Below are 19336 nucleotides of genomic sequence, written 5' to 3' on the forward strand. Positions count from 1 at the left end.
AATTTTCAAGTGCCAGCTTAACCCAGAAGATGACATCCTGCTGCTGCTGGCTGCTGTGTTAGCTGAAGTGACAAGAACCCTGTAATGGATAGTCACAACGCTGCTAGTAAACCACATAGTCCATAGGGATCTCTGAGAAGGAATGTGATTTTTCAGTTTGCTTCATTAAACCTACTGAGCGCTTAATGCATAAAAAGTCTAACTTCAGAGTTGAGCATTTGGAAATTAAATATCCAGTTTAATTTGGCTGCGTTGTGGGATACAGTGAATGTGGAGTTTTAATTTTGTTATTGCATGCTAATTTATCCATGGGACCTGCTGCATCTTTCAAGACAGGAAGAACTGTGATCTGGGGATTAGGGCTTTGAATAAGAATGGATTAAGGGTGCATGTATTTGGCTCTTGTCCCATTTTCTGCAGATGTTGCCAAGTCTGTAGTGAAATGAGATAGAAGTTAGAAAAGATAACGTTGAGATAAGGCAGTGCATATGTTGCTCTGAGGAGCCAGTTTCTGCTTTCAGCAGTTGGAATTATTTGGACTACATGACGGGGGCAAAATATATCCCAATAGCAAAGAATTTGAGAATCCAGCACACAGAAGGATTACAGGGGCAAGGTGACTGCAGTTAAATAAAGGGCAAGAGAGGATTTGCTGAAAGGTTTTGATTTCTCCCCCTTTTCCTGGATATTGGAACTCTCTCAACTACTGATCTTGCGTTTTACTTTTTAAAATGTATATGTGTGCATATATACCCTTGGAAGTAAGGGCTGTTGTTATTCCAGGGTGATGCTGGTTTAATACCTCGAATCTGTGAAGGATTATTCAGCAAAATAAGTGAGAAAACAAAGTGGAATGAGGCATCCTTTCGAACAGAAGTCAGGTAGGTCTTGACATGTTGATAGTTTGCTGGTTATCAAACTAGTTTCAGTTACAGCCCCTTTGTTCACTTTATCTCTGAGAGAAACGTGTGTTTTCCAAATGGATTTCTATGCTTGGCCTCAGTCCTATAATTGATTTTATTTTGTTGGCAGTCGTAGTAAAAATGCACAATGGTTCTAAATCCAATACAACAGCTGTGCATTTTGCTTTTTTTAAATGATAGTGAAGATGCCTTTGCTACTGGTCAGCGTCTTCCTTATTGTTATACTTTATTTCAGGCTGACATTAAGAGATCCTGATCTTGCCAATGGCTTCTTCTTTTCTGCTTGCTTCTTGCTTTTTTTGCCTTTTCCCTTATACCGGCACACTGTAGTCATTACTGTCTTCGGGTCTATTATCATAGAATAGTTAGGGTTGGAAAGGACCTTAAGATCATCTAGTTCCAACCCCCCTGCCATGGGCAGGGCATCTCTTTGCTTCTCCAGGCATCTTGCTTTCAAACACAGCATTAACATGGATTTCCTTTTCTGAGAGACTCTTGAATCAGTCAGCGATTTTCTAATGCTTTTTCTTTCAGTTATCTGGAAATTTATAATGAACGTGTGAGAGATCTTCTGAGACGGAAGTCATCAAAAACCAATAATCTACGAATACGAGAACATCCAAAAGAAGGGCCCTATGTTGAGGGTAAAAACACTTTTAGTGTTTAGCACTGGATATTTTATTACCTTTTTATGTTCTAAAATGTGGTGTCTAATTGCACAGGGTATTTTTATATTTTTACATATAAATGATGATGCATACAGTGCTTTGATATAAAAGCCCTAAAGGAGAATAGCCTCTTATTTTGTACCCACACTCGCGTTCCCAATTCTAAGATTATTATACACGTACAGTTTTTATTTATAAATTTCTAACACATTTTTAAATAATGTTAAGAGATGCAATTGGTTTTAAGAATTTGTTGACTATAATTTGTAAATCTTTAATGTTGCGTGGAAAGAACCTATTAAGATCTAATTGTCTTAATCTGTCCTCTACCAGGGAAGGTTTGTCTCTTGAGGGATTATGCTTATGTTATTGCACTAAATACTTTAGTAAGATTGCATGGTTTTTTATTAATTTACTGTAAACGTGTAAGTGGTCCATTGTTCACATGAGGCCTCATTCCTTTCCATAAGTGATAATGAAGTATGACAATAAACCCTAATTGCAGCAATACTTTGTAGTAGTGAGGGTGATTGGAATCTTTTTGTCTGAAGACAGTCAAGTGCACATACGAGCGTGCTGTAACACTCTGCTTTTCTTCAGATTTGTCTAAACATTTAGTGCAAAACTATGGTGATGTAGAGGAGCTTATGGATGCAGGAAATATAAATAGAACGACGGCTGCAACTGGAATGAATGATGTCAGTAGCAGGTCACATGCCATTTTCACAATCAACTTCACTCAGGTAACGAAACTAAAGCCTCTGTCTTAATATGTGTTTAAATTCAATAATTCATAATGACAATTAAAAAATAAGGTTGTCAAGTAGGCAGGTATGGGTAGATAATGACTGTGTTGTGATCAAGAAAGTTGAAAGTGTAGAAAATACTGTTTTGAGAGTTATAAATACATTTATCGGTGATTATAATATTTAAAATTTGCAGTGTCATGTGATTACTTAAAATATTTAATAGATTTTGAGGAGATAACTGTTGGGACTTTAGGCTGGATAACAGTGACCAGTACTGGCGTGCTTCATGATACTGCTGTGACAGGAATGGGTGAGGAGCCTGTTGGGGTGAGACCATCCAGATCTGAACATGGGCTATCTTTTATGCTCTGGTGTTCTCCAAGGTTTATGGGAAAATCTGTCTCCATGGCCCGAATTGTAAAGTGTAGAAATGTTTTCTGAGTGTTTTCTTGCTGAGTCTTCATCTGTTATTGTTGGAAACCTCTTTATATTCTTTGTTTTATACTGATGGAATAATGGAGAGATTTACCACTTTTTCCAGGGGAATAGTGATCTGTATGGAGTACACTCATTTTCTAATGATTCATGCTCTTCATTGTTGTTTTGGAGAGGGCTTTTAGGCAGTCCATGGGTAACCTGCTAGGTGAAGGGAAGGTAATGTGGAGGTGGTTTGCTCTTCTGATGGAACTTTTCATGTCTCCCCCCTACCAGAATTACAGACACACAAAATGCTGTGCTGTTTGCTAATGATGAGATGCTCATTGCAGGGCTTTCTGAAGAGGATGAGTGGCAGGCAGCAAAAGGTTTTGTTCCACTGTTGTACTTAAAGTAGAAGGAAGTTTGGAATAGGGTAATCTGTGTTGATTTATATGAATTAAGATAAATATTAGGCAGAAGCCTTAGTTAAAATTGTAGAATAAAATTGCAATTGCTACTTACTAGAACTTGGAGGCAGGGAAGAAAGTGAGTGTAAATGCATCTGTGTATATTATAGCTTGTTGAAAGCTAAATATAAATATAATATGTTGAAAGCTTAATAAAACGAATGCAGCACATGTTCACTATGCATCACGTAAGTACCAGTTCACAGTTGGTGTATGTCCATAAGTGGCTAGAAAGTTGCAAATATTACAATTTATAGACATAACTACTTGTGTGGGGGTTATGCAGCAGTTCATGATTAAATGCCTTTCTGTGGCACCACTAATACACCTATTTTCTGAAGCTCTGCTATTGTAAACAAGTTAAATTCAGTCATGACATGAAAAAGACCACTAGGTTGGCTTCAGTAAAATTGCAGAATTTCATAGCTTATCATACTTTTCTTTGTATTTTTTTTTTCCCTTAGGCTAAATTTGATTCTGAAATGCCTTGTGAAACTGTTAGCAAGATTCATTTGGTAGATCTTGCTGGAAGCGAGAGAGCAGATGCCACTGGTGCCACAGGGGTTAGATTAAAGGAAGGAGGGAATATTAACAAATCCCTAGTTACTCTGGGAAATGTAATTTCTGCCTTAGGTAAGTCTCAGTTTTTCAGGCTTGTCTATTTTAGGTTTTGTTTTAGTCACAAAATACCTTTCTGTTTATTTATTTACACTTCTGTTCATTTTTACTTATACAAATAATGGCCTAATGCATCCTGGTTTTGAAAATGAATGAATATACCTAATTGCTGCTTCTTTTTCCTCCCTCCACATCACAGCTGATTTATCTCAGGATGCAACAAATCCTCTTTCAAAGAAGAAACAAGTATTTGTGCCTTACAGGGACTCTGTGTTGACTTGGTTGTTAAAAGATAGCCTAGGAGGAAACTCTAAAACGATAATGATTGCCAGTAAGTGTTTTTAAATTACTTTTCTTTGCATCCTGAACAGTTCAGGCTGAATAGGAGTGGCTGTAAATATTTAGATTCCAGATGCTTTGTTAAAGCAGAACATTGGTTACACATATTAATGTTTTTTTTTTTCTTTCTAAGTTTTCTAGTAACACTCTGCTTTTGCACTCTGCAGAATATCTCTTCCACCAGTAGAACTATATATAGGGTCTCATTGTGTATATGGAGACAGACTAGTTGTTTAGCGATGTCATGAACAGCAGCAGGTATGCCTCCTGAATTTGAGAGCTTCATTTTTCATCTGCAGGTTGTCTGTTTGGGTGCATATATCGTTGGCTATTTGGCCACAAATGTAGCAAGGCACTCAGGTTGCGTATGTACAGTGACAGACATCTGGTTGCATAAGTAAGGATCATTCGAACGTGTGTGCCTAAGTTCTTGCATTTGCTCTGACCTCTGCCTCATTGCTGTGTTTCTTTGACTCATGCACAGTGTAATGATTAGCTAATTTGACCAGTTAAACTTGAAGTAATAGCTCCTGCTTAAGTTGGGGCTGTTCAGCCTGGAGAAAAGAAGGCTTCATGGAGACCTCATAACAGCTTTCCAGTATCTGAAGGAGGCCTACAGGGATGCTGGGGAGGGACTCTTCATTAGGGACTGTAGTGATACGATAGGGGGTAAGGGGTTAAAACTTAAACAGGGGAAGTTTAGGTTGGATATAAGGAGGAAATTCTTTCCTGTTAGGGTGGTGAGGCACTGGAATAGGTTGCCCAGGGAGGTTGTGAATGCTCCATCCCTGGCAGTGTTCAAGACCATGTTGGATGAGGCCTTGGGTTATATGGTTTAGTGTGAGGTGTCCCTGCCCAAGGCAGGGGGGTTGGAACTGGATGAGCTTAAGGTCCTTTCCAACCCTAACTATTCTATGATTCTATGACTTGCCTTTCAGACAGCTGTTGATTGAACATTGTCGATGTTCAAACCTGGACCTAGATAAAGTCAGGTACTTCTGTTCCCTCATACTTCTCCTCCCCAGGCTTGAAGGCGTTGACCCCCAGTAGAAAAAAAGAATTCCAGCCTGGTATATCTAGTCACTAAAAATGTATGAATCAGTTTGTTTCACCAAAACTGTGTTTTTGTTGCATTAGTAGCAGAAACAACCTGTTTCCTTTGACATTCATTATATAGCACTGTCATTTTTATTTAACCTACACAGCATTTTAACTTTTTGCTTGAATTCATTTATGATCAGTCATCTTTTCTTTTTATGATTTTATGGTCAGGCAAACTTGCAGTTTCCTTCTTACCTGGAGGAAGCTCTGAAAGGATTAATTGGTTTACAAACCTACTTATGGCGTATGTAGTTCAGATTTTTCAATGAATTGGAATGGGAATTCTGTTCTCCCCAGAAGTGAAGCTGGGGGATGTTTAAGGATTTTGGGTGTTGGAGATGTAAGGAGTGAAGAGAAAAGCAGCGCTGAAATTTCTCACTCTTTCCGGTCAAATGAAATGCAGTTCAGCTGACACAGTCCTCTCCTGAAAAGGTGGGAGAGCAGAATTAAGGGACTAAAATACATTGGATCAAATTCTGGTTGTTCAGTTGTTTTTTTACAGTCAAATTCTCTGGATAGCAGTTCCCTTGTTACATGATTTTGGGGATTTTTTTGGAAACCATGCCACTTTTTTCCTCAGGCTGATCATAGTAGTACCAAAAGAGGATCTTGGACTAGACTCTGCTTCATTTTTCTGGCTGTTTAAGTAACACTGCTGGTGTCTTTCTTCTTGATGCTTTTGTTTCAGTTAATGGTTGAGTAACTTGCCTTTTTTTGACAGAGGGATTGGGAAGAGAGGTTTTAGAAACACCATGAGCTTTCAGTGCCTATACTAATGATTACAAAACCCAGCCGCTTTTTCAGCTACTTCCTCATCTATTAAGGATGCTTCTCCTAGGCAGAGCCCTGATGGTTGATCTTTTCTTCAACAGTAACTCTACTGGTAATGTGGCTGAATTGCCTAACAGAGCCTGACAAGCTGTCTGGACATGTTTGGCCTGCCTTTTCTTTAACTAAACACAGCAAAAGCAGGAAGATCATCTCAAACTGTAGGAAAGGCTTTTATGACAAAACAGAATTGAATGTATTTTTATATGTCTATAATGTATTGTAACTTCTTTCCAGAAAGAGAATAATTGAGTAGTGGAGTGGAGGCAGTAGATGAAGTAGGGAAGTAATAGTGTGAGCTATTGCCAAGTGCATCTCTCCTCATTCAGGGAGTCTCTACCACAAAAAGAGTATTTATTACTGTTGAGAGAATGAGGAAGGGCAGAATATTTTGGTTACCTGGTTATTTTTTTCAGGTGTTTTCATAATCCGATTCTCTGGGTCTCTTGTTCAGTTTGATTATTAAGATTTCTGGTCCTGCATAATTTCTGTGTGGTGTTCTCTTTTGTGTTTTTTTGCTTATGTCTGTGGATGCAGCACTTCTCTTTTTAAACTCCATTGTTTTTCCTTTGCCTGAGAAAAGAATACTGGTTTTTCTTGAGGCATCAGATAAGTTCTGTGTGCTGCCACATGCCTGCAGCTCAGTGGAACAGTGAGGTTTGTAAATTACGGAAGCTCTTCTCTTGTTTTGTTTCTTGTGTCTGCTCTTTGTTTGAATGCTGTGTAATTTCCCTTCAAAACTTGGATTGAGCTTGCTGTGGTTTTACATGGAATAACTTCCATTTCATGATTACATACTCAATTTTTTCCACTGTACTTGTATAATAAAAACAGCAAGAAAGCCTGTAACGTGTCATATAGGACATTGATGCTTAGCAGAGAAATGTAAATGTTAAGTAGATTGACAGCAAGATTACTTTACAACACTTGATTGTTGGAGCTGATTATTACACTGCTCTAATAGAGTGTTTATTTAAGCAGAGTTACACTAACATGAAAGCAGTGGAACTAGGTGAAGCACTGGTGTAAATTGTAGCCATACTGGTTAATTGTGTATTTCTGTCTCATCTGCATTAAGTTTATCTGACTTTTAAAATATAAACTAACTTTGCTAAATGAAATATACAGTGCTGGATGAACTGTTTCTGATTTCATCTCCTTAGCTATTTCACCTGCTGATGTCAATTATGGAGAAACTTTAAGTACACTTCGCTATGCAAATAGGGCCAAAAACATCATCAACAAGCCTACTATTAATGAGGATCCTAACGTCAAACTGATCCGTGAGCTGAGAGCTGAAATAGCCCGACTAAAAGCCCTGCTTGCTCAAGGGAATCAGGTTAGCTTTACTTGAAATTTATGTGTAATTTTCCTTGAGTTATAACATCTATTTCTAGAATGTAATGAGATAATTATCTTTCATTATATTGATTTGAGTAAACAAGCTCTATGAGGCTATGAATGAATATTATTTTCCTGATTGAATCAGTTTCCATATGGCCAGTAGACTACCTCTTTTTGCATAAGGGGAAAAATTGTCATCCCAAAGCTCTGAGCTTTCTCTTAATATAATCAGAGCTTGATTGCAGTGTGCTGTGGAACAGGTAGTCACCACAGCATAAGGAAGCTGAGCAGTAACATATTTCCTAGGTCTAGCTGGTGGATGAAGAAGTACTTTAATTAAAAGAAGTAAAAAGGTATAAAATATTTAAGATGGGCAAATGTAAAATGCAGGAGTATGCACAGGTTTGAACAGTGCATTTTGTTTACGTGTGGCTGCACTGTACATTAGAAAGCATGTAACATGCTAAATATGTAAACGTATTTTCAGAGGTGGTGTAAGAAAACGTGTCGCGCTATAATTCACTTCTATTCTTCTCTTGGTATTAGCAGCTATAAACATCTGCTGCACAAGCTCTGTTAGGCTTAATATCTCTTTTTCCAGGATGGTGAAGCCAACCAAATAATAAGGAATATGCAATTGGCTCAGGCCAGTCGTCGCTTCTAAATAATGTCACTCAGGACTGCTGTATTTCATACTTGAGCAAATATGAGTTGGAAGTATCTGAAATGATACTTCAGATTTATTTCTAGAACTATCTATTTTTATTTTAGATGGGCTGCGCAATGCGAAATATCAGTTCAGCGCAGAATTTTTTAAATAGAAGGGTAGTACTTCAGCTAAATTCTGTGCTATAAAACATTTGCTGAAAAAGAAGATGGGACCATAGCTGGAAGCAGTAATAGGTATTGCAGGTGATTGGAGAGCTCTGCTTTGTTACAAACAATTAGAAAGCTTTATGGGGTTGAATTACTCTATTATACTGGTGTTTCTCTCATATTCTTTAGGAGGGGAAAATGCAATTTATTGTCAAAGTGTGATTTGATTTAGAGTTAGCAGAGTAGATGTAACATGGACCCTTTTGAAGATCTAATGCTTTGACCTAGTTCCAGGCTGTAAAAGAGTGGTTAAAATAAATCTGGTTCAGTTGTAGGATGTGATACATGGCTGTGTGGGAGGCAATAGAGAACTTGCTTAATTGAATTTGTGATGGTTGATAAAACAGCAGGTGGTTTTATGTATGCACAGTAGAATATAAATCTCTGTATAATTTCTTTTGTAGTTTTCCTTTATATTCCCAGAATACTGTATTGCAAATGCTTCTGTAGATCACTGAAGATACTGGTTACCAAAATACAGTGCTGGGTTCAGTGTAGGTCACATAATAATGAGTGTTGGTTATGTGTATGTGTTGTATAGCAGTTTTCCTCTTTTAAGGCCAGTCACCTTCATATATATTTATTAAAGATGAGCAAGATACATATGTATCACGGCAAAATGGTAAACTATTGGTGCATAATAAATTTTCATGTTTAGCAGAAATATAGATGTATGAGGAATTACTCATTATAAACTTATGCCATGTTTCAGTCATTGCAACTGTGTGACCATGTGTGTACGTGGGGAATGAAAATAGTGCTCTTAAACTTATCATTTATATTTGTAATATCTGCATTGACAAGATTTTGATTACTGCATTTACAGTATTTCAAGGTAAAGTGACATACTGGAGTTTAAAATACTTCATCCTGAATAATCAAAGAAGTTGAGCAGTTACATTTCTTTCATTTGATTCTGCCAAAATTGTTAATTTTTACTTCTGTTTTTGTTTTTAACAGAAGTTAAATTGATGTTGAATTTTTACAATTTTAGATTGCACTCTTGGATTCTCCAACAGCTTTAAGTATGGAAGAAAAACTTCAGCAGAATGAAGCAAGGGTGAGTAATAATTTCATAAGTAGTTTTTAAATAAAACCCAAAGAAACAAAAAAAAGAAGGGGGGGTCTCAATGTGAGATGATAATTTTCAGGATAATTTTTTTTTTGATACACTGATTTTCTTCCATCAGATAGCATTGTTTGGTGCTTTTTAAAAAACCCCACAAACCCAACAAAACAATACAACAAACTGTGTGAGCTTGTAATTTTGTTATACAATTAACATATGATAACGTTATAAGATCCCTGGCAGGGTTCCAGGCCAGACTGGATGGGGCCTGGAGCAGCCTGGTCTAGTGGAAGGTGGCTCTGCCCATAGCAGGGGGTTGGAACTAGATGACCTTAGGGTCCTTTCCAACCCAAACCGTTCTATGATTCTAAGTAATAACAAAGTATATCTTTGATACTTTTCATTCCAGTTGTATTTAATGAAATTATTTGTTCTCAGGCCAGCTTGCCTTATTAAAAAGTATGTTTGTAAATACAGTGGAAAAAGCCACTAATTCAGAGTAATCATTACCCAGTAATCACAGTAACAGTGCATTCCTTGTGTAGAAAATGCAGCAAAAGATTTATAGGGGAAATGGTCAACTCTTTTATGTTTTCAGGTAATCAATAACTTGTGTTGTTGGGGTAGGTTTTCAGAAAATTTCAGTCTTTAAATATGATCTGTACAAATATGTTCAGTGCCTACTTAGCTGTCTTTTCTGGGTCTAAGATCTAGTGTAGTGTACCTCATCCCAAGTTGTTCTAATAGCTCAGTGTAGTCTGAGAAGAATTCTCAGACAGTTTTGATGTAGGGTCCAAAAGACTATAGATGTAATGGTACTCTCGTTTATCTGATTTCCAGTCTTTCATTCTTTATTCTGTCATTCTGTGTTGATTCTTTTCTGTATACTTACTTGTTTTTAAAGCTACTGCAAACTGTTTTAAAAACATAGGATTACCCAGACTTTGGATGCAGAAAGTATTTGGAAGCATTCAGCTACATGAGAGCAAATGCTTAGTTCTGAATACTGTCAACAAGATGCCAATCAAATGTGGATATGACATCTTTAAAAATCAGGGACTTCTTGGCTGGTTTAAATTGGAATGTTTACAGTGGTGCTGCTTACACCTTTACAGTTAGAGAATAAATGCATTTCTTTGAGAATCCTGTTTTGACCTAAGTAATTGGCATAGTATCTGTCTGCGCTCTTCAGGATTCCCATTGGTATGTTGAAATACTTTTCAGTGAAATGATACATAAAAAAAAAATAACTTCATGACAAAAATGGACAAAATATGTGTATTAGTGTGAACTATAGCTGCAAAGTGGACTCTGGGCATCTCCCTAGTTTCTGCTGGGAACGCATTTTACAACTCTAGTACACACAGGAATCCTTACTTTCTTGTATTGCGTAGTTTAGGTAGGACCTACATAAGCTCAGTGTGAGCTTTCAGTTGTAAGGTGATTTTGTCGTAGTCATACTAGGTTTTTAAAACTTTTTAGCTGAATCAGAGATGAATCATCATACTGTTAGTACATGTTCCTTTTTTTTGGTGCACAAATGAAAGGCTTTTATCTGCGAGTAGCTGAGTAATATACTCTACTGCCTATATGCTAATTAGGGTACTCCTGCTCTGACAATAATCACTGTTTGTCCTGCACACAAGTGTTGGCCCCTCTGCATGGGGAGTATATTGAGCATATTTTATTATCTCTTGTCAGCTTCATTAGAAGGTTGTGTGATTGCTAGTCATGATAATTACAATAGACATAATTACTGAAAATTCTTAGTAGATCCTGCAGTGGTTATAGCTTTTTTTTATAATCAAATGAGTGCAATAATTAATTTGTTGCTGCAGATCTAAAGACTTTTATCACCATATTTAAATTATTTGACAAATATATGGTGGCTTTCTTTAATGTGTTGATTTGTTCTTATGTAAGAGCAACTTCTAAATTGTTTCTGAGGAATAACAGTTGTTCTGGGATGGTGAATACACTTAGGATAGACCTTCTTCATGTTTTTCTTTAACCTTTTCAATAATTTTTTTTTGTTTTACCATTCCCATTAGCAGCACTAGGAAAGATAATGATGCATTGGAAAGTGTGCTTCCTTTGTTGAAATCTTGAGGTACAGGGAGAGGTGAGAGAAGTTTCTTTAGTTCTCATCGATTGATTTGCAGCTGATCTGCAAAAGACAACTAGGAAAGTAGACTGCAAGTGGCAAATGTGAAGGTGTTTGAAAGAGCTGCATTGAAAACCTTTAATTTCTTGTTATACAGTGGCTTTATATGTAAAGTAATAAAGGGATGTAGCAGTTGGGGTTTGTTTTTTTTTTTTTCCATTTTTTTCAGAGAAAGTAAATTCAAATAATAAAAATTTGTGTATGTTTTTAGACATCGATACATTTAATTCCTGCACAGAAATCTGGTCATTTAGACCACGGAAGAGTGTGTGGGTGTATATATACCTGTATATTTTGATTTAATGTAATTATGTTTCCAAGTCAGCCAGAGCTTTGAGGTGGATCTTCCTGAAGCACCCTCTAGGAAGGGTTTTGAAATGAGAAGAACCTTTGCCCATATGGAGGCTATAAAGTTAACTTATGAGATGGGTAACTGGGTGAGTAGGAAGGGCAGAGCAAATTCTAATCATTCTGTCAGTCTGACCTTGGAGCTGGGGAAGGTTATGGAGCAGATCATCCTGAGTGCCATCCTGTGGCACATGCAGGACAACCAGGTGATCAAGCCCAGTCAGTGTGGGTTTATAAAAGGCAGGTCCTGCTTGACCAGGCTGATCTCATTCTATGACAAGGTGACCCACATGGCTGATGATGGAAAGGCGGTGGACATCGTGTATTTAGACTTCAATAAAGCATTTGACACTGTCTCGCACAACATTCTCCTGGAGAAACTGCCTGCTTATGGCCTGGATAGGTGTATTCTTCACTTGGTTGAGAACTGGCTGGATGGCATACCCCAGTGTTGTGGTGAATGGAGTTAAATCCTATTGGTGGCCAGTCGCAAGTGGTGTTCCCCAAGGATCAGTACTGGGGCCAGTTCTGCTTGATGTCTTTGTCAATGCCCTGGATGACAGGATTGAGTGCACCCTCAGTAAATTTGTGGATTACACCATGTTCACAGGGAATGTTGGTCAGCTGGAGGATAGGGAGGCTCTGCAGAGGGATCTGGACAGGCTGGATTGATGGGCTATGGCTGATGGTATGAGGTTCAACAAGGCCCCTTACTACAATACAGACATTGAGGTGCTGGAATGTGGTCCAGAGAAGGGCAACAAAGCTGGTAAAGGGCCTGGAGCACAAGTCCTGTGAGGGATGGCTGTGGGAACTGGAGCCTTTTAGTCTGGAGAAAAGAGGGGGAGACCTTATCCCTCCCTTATAGTCCCTAAAGCAACCTGAAAGGAGGACGGAGCGAGATAGAGGTCGGTCCCTTCTCTCAGGGACAAGAGGAAATGGCCTTAAGCTACACCAGGGGGGTTCAGATTTGATATTAGGAAACATTTCTTCACCAAAAGGGCTGTCAAGCATTGGAACAGGCTTTCCAGGGAAGTGGCTGCATCACCATCCCTGGTGGTATTTAAAAGATGCGTAGATGTGGTGCTTAGGGACATGGTTTATTGGTGGACTTGGCAGTCCTGAGGTTAATGTTAGGACTCGATAATTTTAGAGGTCTTTTCCAGCCTAAATGAACCTGTGATGCTACACCCAGTGCTCTCCCTCTCCCAGTCTGTAGGGCCTTTACAAGCAGCTTCTCAGTTCTGTGCTCATTTCCCCCAGGTGTGTGATTTCTGAGTAGCAGCAAACTTTGCTCCGATTTTCTCCTGAAGGCTGCCTGTGTACTTCTTCCTCCGCATGCCATCTCTGGAGGGCATTTTAGCCTGAACATGCCTGCCTGCTTATTCAGGAGCCATAGGAAAGGAGCTTGTTATAGCTAAGGGATCAATCTGTGGCAGTAGACTTTTTAAGACTGATGAAGCACTTCATAGAATTATTAAATTTCTTTGAAAATGCCTGCTATTCCATTTTCCATTGAAGTGGTTCTCCTTGTCCTTTGTTTCATTTTATACTATAGATAAGAATTTTGTGGGCTATTGTAGGAATGGCTACTTATTGCAGGAGCAATATGTTTAATCTAAATGTTTAAGTGTTAAACTTCACGAAGAACTGCATGAATGTTTAGTCCTCTCTGAGAATGTGTTTTCAAGGATCTTGGAAGAGATGTGATTATTTCTGATACTTGTTTTCTTTTCTAGGTACAAGAACTGACCAAAGAGTGGACAAACAAATGGAATGAAACTCAAGATATTCTGAAAGTAAGGCAAATAAATAAATTTTCAACTTGGCATTTGAACTAGCCTTAGTGGTCTTACTTAAAAAAAGTTCATGTTCTAAGTCACCCTCTTTGGCTTTTTGTTTAATAACACAAAATTTTCTGAGTGTTGTTTTAGATTATTCCAAGGAATTAGTTTTTGAGGGCTTTTAAGGGTAAATATTCAGGCACAGTGGTATTTTTGAAGAAGTTTTTAAATAATATTAATCAGAGTTAGCACAACGCTTTCTTTTCTTCCCCATCGTGACCTCACAGCATGAAACAGCTTATTTCTAACTAATCTTTAAATAACTGAATGTTTTCATTGAGTTGCAAATAAAGATTACCTGGGGCAAGGGCAAGTGGATCCTTCATCTCCTTGGTATTTGAATTGTATCAACAAGCCCTGTGAAAAATCACCTTTTAACTTACACTTGGTATGTCAATGAATGTGGTACAGAGTGGATACAGATATTTGCATTGACCTTCAGATTCATGTTTTGGTCAGAAATGGCTTGTGAACTTGAATGAGATTTCAATGGAGTCTCCTCTAGTAGGTCTTCATCAAACCAAACAGATGCATCTGACCTAAGCATACTCTGGAATCCCAAACACAGGGATTTTTGCAACTGATGCATGTAAGCTGGCCTGTGTTGTGTCCTTTGGATGACTCCAGACTACTTCAGCAGCAGTTAAATCCACACAGTGCTCTCTCATGTTTTGCAGATCTAGTACAGATCCAAGAGGGCAACTTGGAGATTTCCATACTGTATTTTCTGCATGATGTAGACTGAGACTTATAGAATCATAGAATAGTTAGGGCTGGAAAGGACCTTAAGACCATCAAGTTCCAGCCATGGAACTTGCCATGGCAGGGGGGTTGGAACTTGATGATCTTAAGGTCCTTTCACACCCTAACTATTCTCTGATTCTCTGATTCTATGGGCAGGGACACCTGCCACTAAACCATGCCACTGAAGTCTCTGTCCAACCTGGCCTTGAACACCGCCGGAGATGGAGCATTCACAACTTCACTGGGCAGCCTATTCCAGTGCCTCACCACCCTTACAGTAAAGAACTTCTTCCTTATATCCAATCTAAACTTCCCCTGTTTAAGTTTTAACCCGTTACCCCTTGTCCTGTCACTACAGTCCCTAGTGAATAGTCCTTCTCCAGCATCCCTGTAGGCCCCCTTCAGATTACTGGAAGGCTGCTATGAGGTCTCCACGCAGCCTTCTCTTCTCCAGGTTGAACAGCCCCAACTTTCTCAGCCTGTCTCCATACAGGAGGTGCTCCAGTCCCCTGATCATCCTCGTGGCCTCCTCTGGACTTGTTCCAACAGTTCCATGTCCTTTTTATGTTGAGGACACCAGAACTGTACACAATACTCCAAGTGAGGTCTCACGAGAGCAGAGTAAAACTTTTTGTGTTCTCTGCATGTATCTTTGCTTTCCTGCTGTCCAGTTGTACTGGTAAGATTTTATATTGGCATTTGGCTTGTGATAAAGGTCATAGTCTGAGGTGGTACTTTAATGGGCCCCTTTATGATTCCATACATGCATACAAGCACCCATATGTGCATACACACACACAGAGGAATAATTCCCACAATTTATTTTCCTGATTTTTTTTTTTCCAAAATTTTTAACTATTCTGTTAAATAAAAATTGTGAAAGCAAAGTTTAAGCTTTCATGATGTGCTGTATATGCTGAGCAAAACCATGTTTGCAGTGCAATTCCACCAAGCATTTAGAAGGAATATTTTAGTTCTCCTTATCGATGGCCTGAAACTTGATTTGTGTAGTTAATTTTTTCCTGTGTATTACTTTTTGATTACTTTTTTTAAGTTCACCCCTGTTTCTTCTATCTGACTTCCACATAAGTTGAATGGCTCCGTGCTTAAAAATGAGAATAAAGCACAAACAGCATGGAGACAGAGCAGGGATGGTAACTGCTGAGCAGATGGCATGACAGAATGGACTGTTTAATGTCTGTCTAGATACCGAACTGGGAATTAGTGTTTGCATATTCCTCAGAGATGTTTTGGGTCCAATATAATATAATTTGGGTTATATAATTTCCGTGTTATTTTGAAGCATCTACACGTACATCGCTTCACTCAGATCTGGATCGGGGAGTTCATCGTCACATGGAGAATTTGAATTTTGGTCAGTTCTGAAAGTGAACATGATGTAGCATATGGGAAGTTTTTAAAGCTCTATGTTGGAAATGCGCTGATTCTTACACAGAAATTACATAGTTGCATGAGGTGTTAACTGAACAGTTCATATAAACAAGGGAAGGCTGCATTTGTTAATAGCTCAATATAAAGGGCTTAAACACGGAAGTCGTAATTCTACATTTCTGGTACTGAGCTTTTGTTAGTTTAATTCATACAGTGTCTGTATTTTGCAGTTCTGTATGCTGATATGTGAGTACATGAACATAGCTTATATTTCACTTTTGGGTTAAGGGCAGTTGATAAACCTTTCTTGGCCCTGAAAAACTGAAAATCTGCGAGAGATTTCATGGTTGTAGTGTTTTATTTTACAGTGTTTTACTGAAGCCATCCATATTTTTGTTCACTTCTTGTTTAACAATTCCTGAAATCTCTGCCAGCATAAGAGTGGAAAAACCTGAAGGTTTGCCAGGCCGAGTTGCTGGAAAGCAGATTTTAACTACAGAGAGCAGTGGCGTTTCTTGTAATGGACTCGCTAGAAGTTCACTGGCTTTTTCGTTTCATTATTGATGTACCCCATTTGCACACGGAGACCGTACACATTGTTCATTTGTAAAACTAGAATGTCTTTGCACCCTTTGAGAAATGAGGCTGTTCTTATGAATATCACTGCACTCACAGCTGCAACTTTTTCCATGCCCTGGTAGAAGTTCAGTAACTTTCGGGACGTTCTTCCTTCAGGTACTTAGAACTTCACGTTTGTATATATGTTGAAAACCTGCTTCCTTCTTGCCTCCCTGTGGGCTTGCAGTCCTGAGATAGTTGCTGCCTTTCAGTTCCTGCCCTACAGCAGGCTTCGAGAATTCAAAACCTTTTGCTTTTAGGTAACACCTTTTGCACCAAATCTTTTAGGCAGTTGATTTTGAAAATTCATGTAAACAGCTGCCTATTACCTATTCATATATACCTGCCAGATGCAAGTGCACTTGCTGACTGGGATTTCACACTCTATTATATGTAGTTATGCTTTTTCAGACTATAAATATCAGAGGTCACACAGTTTTGAATTGTTCTCACAGGCTGATGGGAAATCTGTTAATGTTTAAATCCAAAATAATTGAAAGGATTTTGAATAAGCCTTGTATAGTACAGGAAGCCAGATTTGTAGGGCACATTGGTGTATTCTGCTAGATAAACAGATACTGCTGGAAAGTTACCTGGCTTTTACTGAATGCCATGCTTTCATCAGGCCTGACAAAGTAGGATGCATACTGTTCTGCAGGGAAGATATTCCTCAAACTTGTTCACCCTTGCCAGTTATTTTGAGCCTTGTTTTAAATTAGACCAGCAACATCTAAATGATACCTTGAAAATAATTCATAGAGAATAGAAAATACTATCCAATACTATCCAGCTAGAAAATACTAAGGAGGAGAATACTGTGTGAAGCCAAGTTTTTGATTTGGCAGCTTAAAATCCAGTTATTTCAGACAGCACAGTGCCATGCATGCAGCTGACATGAACATCCCGATGTTCTTCCTTATTTCTGCTTGTAGCTTTTATCCACTTTGATGTTTGTGTCTGTGTAGTCCATCTGAAGTTGCGGTTTTCCATCGGTGTTCTAGACTAGGTTGAACTATCTCATCTATACATGTTATCAGTTCTGGATTTGGTGCAGAGCCTGTATGGCTGAATGCCATTATCAGCTGTGAACATCTTGTATAACCCTTCATGGATGCTGTTGTCAGATTGGACATATCGTGGACTGGTGGTGGTAGTATTGATAGTGTGCTTTCTTTCTTTGTCATGTTTGGAAGAAGCCCTTTTGCAGAGCAGCTGTCTGGGTTCCTCTGAAGTATGAATTCCTGTCAACTCACACCTAAAGCCCAAATTCTCCTGTTTTCATTATAGAAAGATTAGGGCATTGGGGTTTTGAAATTGTGCTGACTCTATATGAAGTATTCTCTATCTCATAGCATGGCAGCTTCTTGGTGGTCTGAAGTGACAAGCATTGTTTCCAGTGGTGATGTTTGTTTTCATCCTTGATCTCCTCACTATAATACAACATGACATTCTAAGCTTACTAACCTACTATTACAGTCTCTCCCATGTCCCTCTTTATAATCAGAAGGAGGATATTCTCATACTTAATAAATCTAATAAATATGTGGAGTGATGCTGCATTGAAAAACAAAGTGATATGGTTGATGTAAAGCCCATAGGCTTTGGGTTATTTCCTCAAGTGTCACCAGCTGTCAAAAGAATTGCACTGTACAAAACAGCACCGTTTTACATTGCTTCTTCAGGTGTCTTGCAACCTCGGAACTTAGTTAACTCTAGGATTGTCCTTTCATCTCATTCTTACTGAACCTTTCTGTGGATTTTTTTTATTTCTGTTAATGTTCTTCCATACACAAGCCCAAAAAGAAGAGGAGGGAAGAAAAACTGTTTGCTCTTTTCCTTAGTTTAGTCCTTTTTGTATTGTTCTGTTAAAGATCAGTCCTGGGGTCTGTAATTTCTCTGGATGCTTTCTAAGATGTTAGGGTAACCTACCAACTTTCGATTTTTCTCTTCCTTTGAGGCTTTAATTGGTACAAAACTTCTTTTGATGTGGCTGCTATATTTGACTGCATGTGTTGTCATTCTGCTAGAGATCTTTTTTCTTTTACTGGCATCTTACTTTTGTCATCTTTTGTTCATGTTCCAATTTCTTTCCCTAACCTTTAGCAGCTTTTATATTAATCTTTCAAAAATGTGTACTTCTTTATGTAATTCTCTGCTGTATTTTCTTCCCAACTTTCTTTTATGTTTCTTCTCCCCTTTACTGCTTGGTAGAAATTGGTTTGACTTTTAGCTTTTGCCTTTTTGATGTATCTCATTTGTGCCCAGTGTTAAGGTATTTAGATGGTCTTTTTTATTTTTTAGTTTGAAGTTGATTTAGAGTTACCTTTTATTTTGTTATCCTGTATTTTGATTCTAATCATGTCATTAGCTTTGTGTGGCAGAGCTCAACTGATGTCAAAGGATGCAGAGATCTGGCTTCACAGAGTCTATTAAAAGGACAGGATCTTTTCTCTGTGTGTGTGTCTAATTCTCATGATCAATAGTTTTAACTAGTAGCTGCTTCAGCTGGCTTTGTCCTGTTGGATTTAGTGACATGGCCTCTCTTTCATCAATAATACTAATTCTGCTGCAGCATTCTACCACATGTTGTGTAAATATTTTACTGAACTCTGTTTATTGTTTGATCTTTTTGAGTTTTGTGCCCTTTGATCAAGTACTGGTTAATAGTACATTTTTGTGCCATAACATTGGTTGTTCCTACCTGGGGAAGAAAACTATGTCTATCCTCAAGCATTAACATTTATAATTTTTTTTTAATATGATGTCTTTTTGGGGGGAGATGAAATACTGTTAACTTGCCGTGATGAATAAATACAGACCAATACCA

General features: G+C 38.2%; 1 protein-coding gene across 10 annotated transcripts in view; it reads left to right on the forward strand.

Annotated features, from left to right (window-relative positions):
- Positions 1–19336, forward strand: part of KIF16B (kinesin family member 16B) — a 139885-nt gene that overhangs the window by 25186 nt on the left and 95363 nt on the right. For all 10 annotated transcript variants that reach the window (XR_009744715.1, XM_061461514.1, XM_061461516.1 and 7 more), the window contains exons 5-12: positions 784–881; positions 1458–1567; positions 2192–2334; positions 3689–3857; positions 4042–4173; positions 7274–7449; positions 9325–9390; positions 13651–13710. Coding sequence is in view for 9 of the 10 variants with exons in the window: in XM_061461514.1 (XP_061317498.1) it covers positions 784–881; positions 1458–1567; positions 2192–2334; positions 3689–3857; positions 4042–4173; positions 7274–7449; positions 9325–9390; positions 13651–13710 (954 nt within the window). In the remaining variant the exon portion in view is untranslated. The remainder of the gene's footprint in view (positions 1–783; positions 882–1457; positions 1568–2191; positions 2335–3688; positions 3858–4041; positions 4174–7273; positions 7450–9324; positions 9391–13650; positions 13711–19336) is intronic.

The sequence above is a fragment of the Pezoporus flaviventris genome, unplaced genomic scaffold, assembly GCF_033815535.1.
Source record: "Pezoporus flaviventris isolate CSIRO_AGI_PZ_B2104156 unplaced genomic scaffold, CSIRO_AGI_Pfla_v1 ptg000031l, whole genome shotgun sequence".
NCBI classification, from domain to species: Eukaryota; Metazoa; Chordata; class Aves; order Psittaciformes; family Psittacidae; genus Pezoporus; species Pezoporus flaviventris.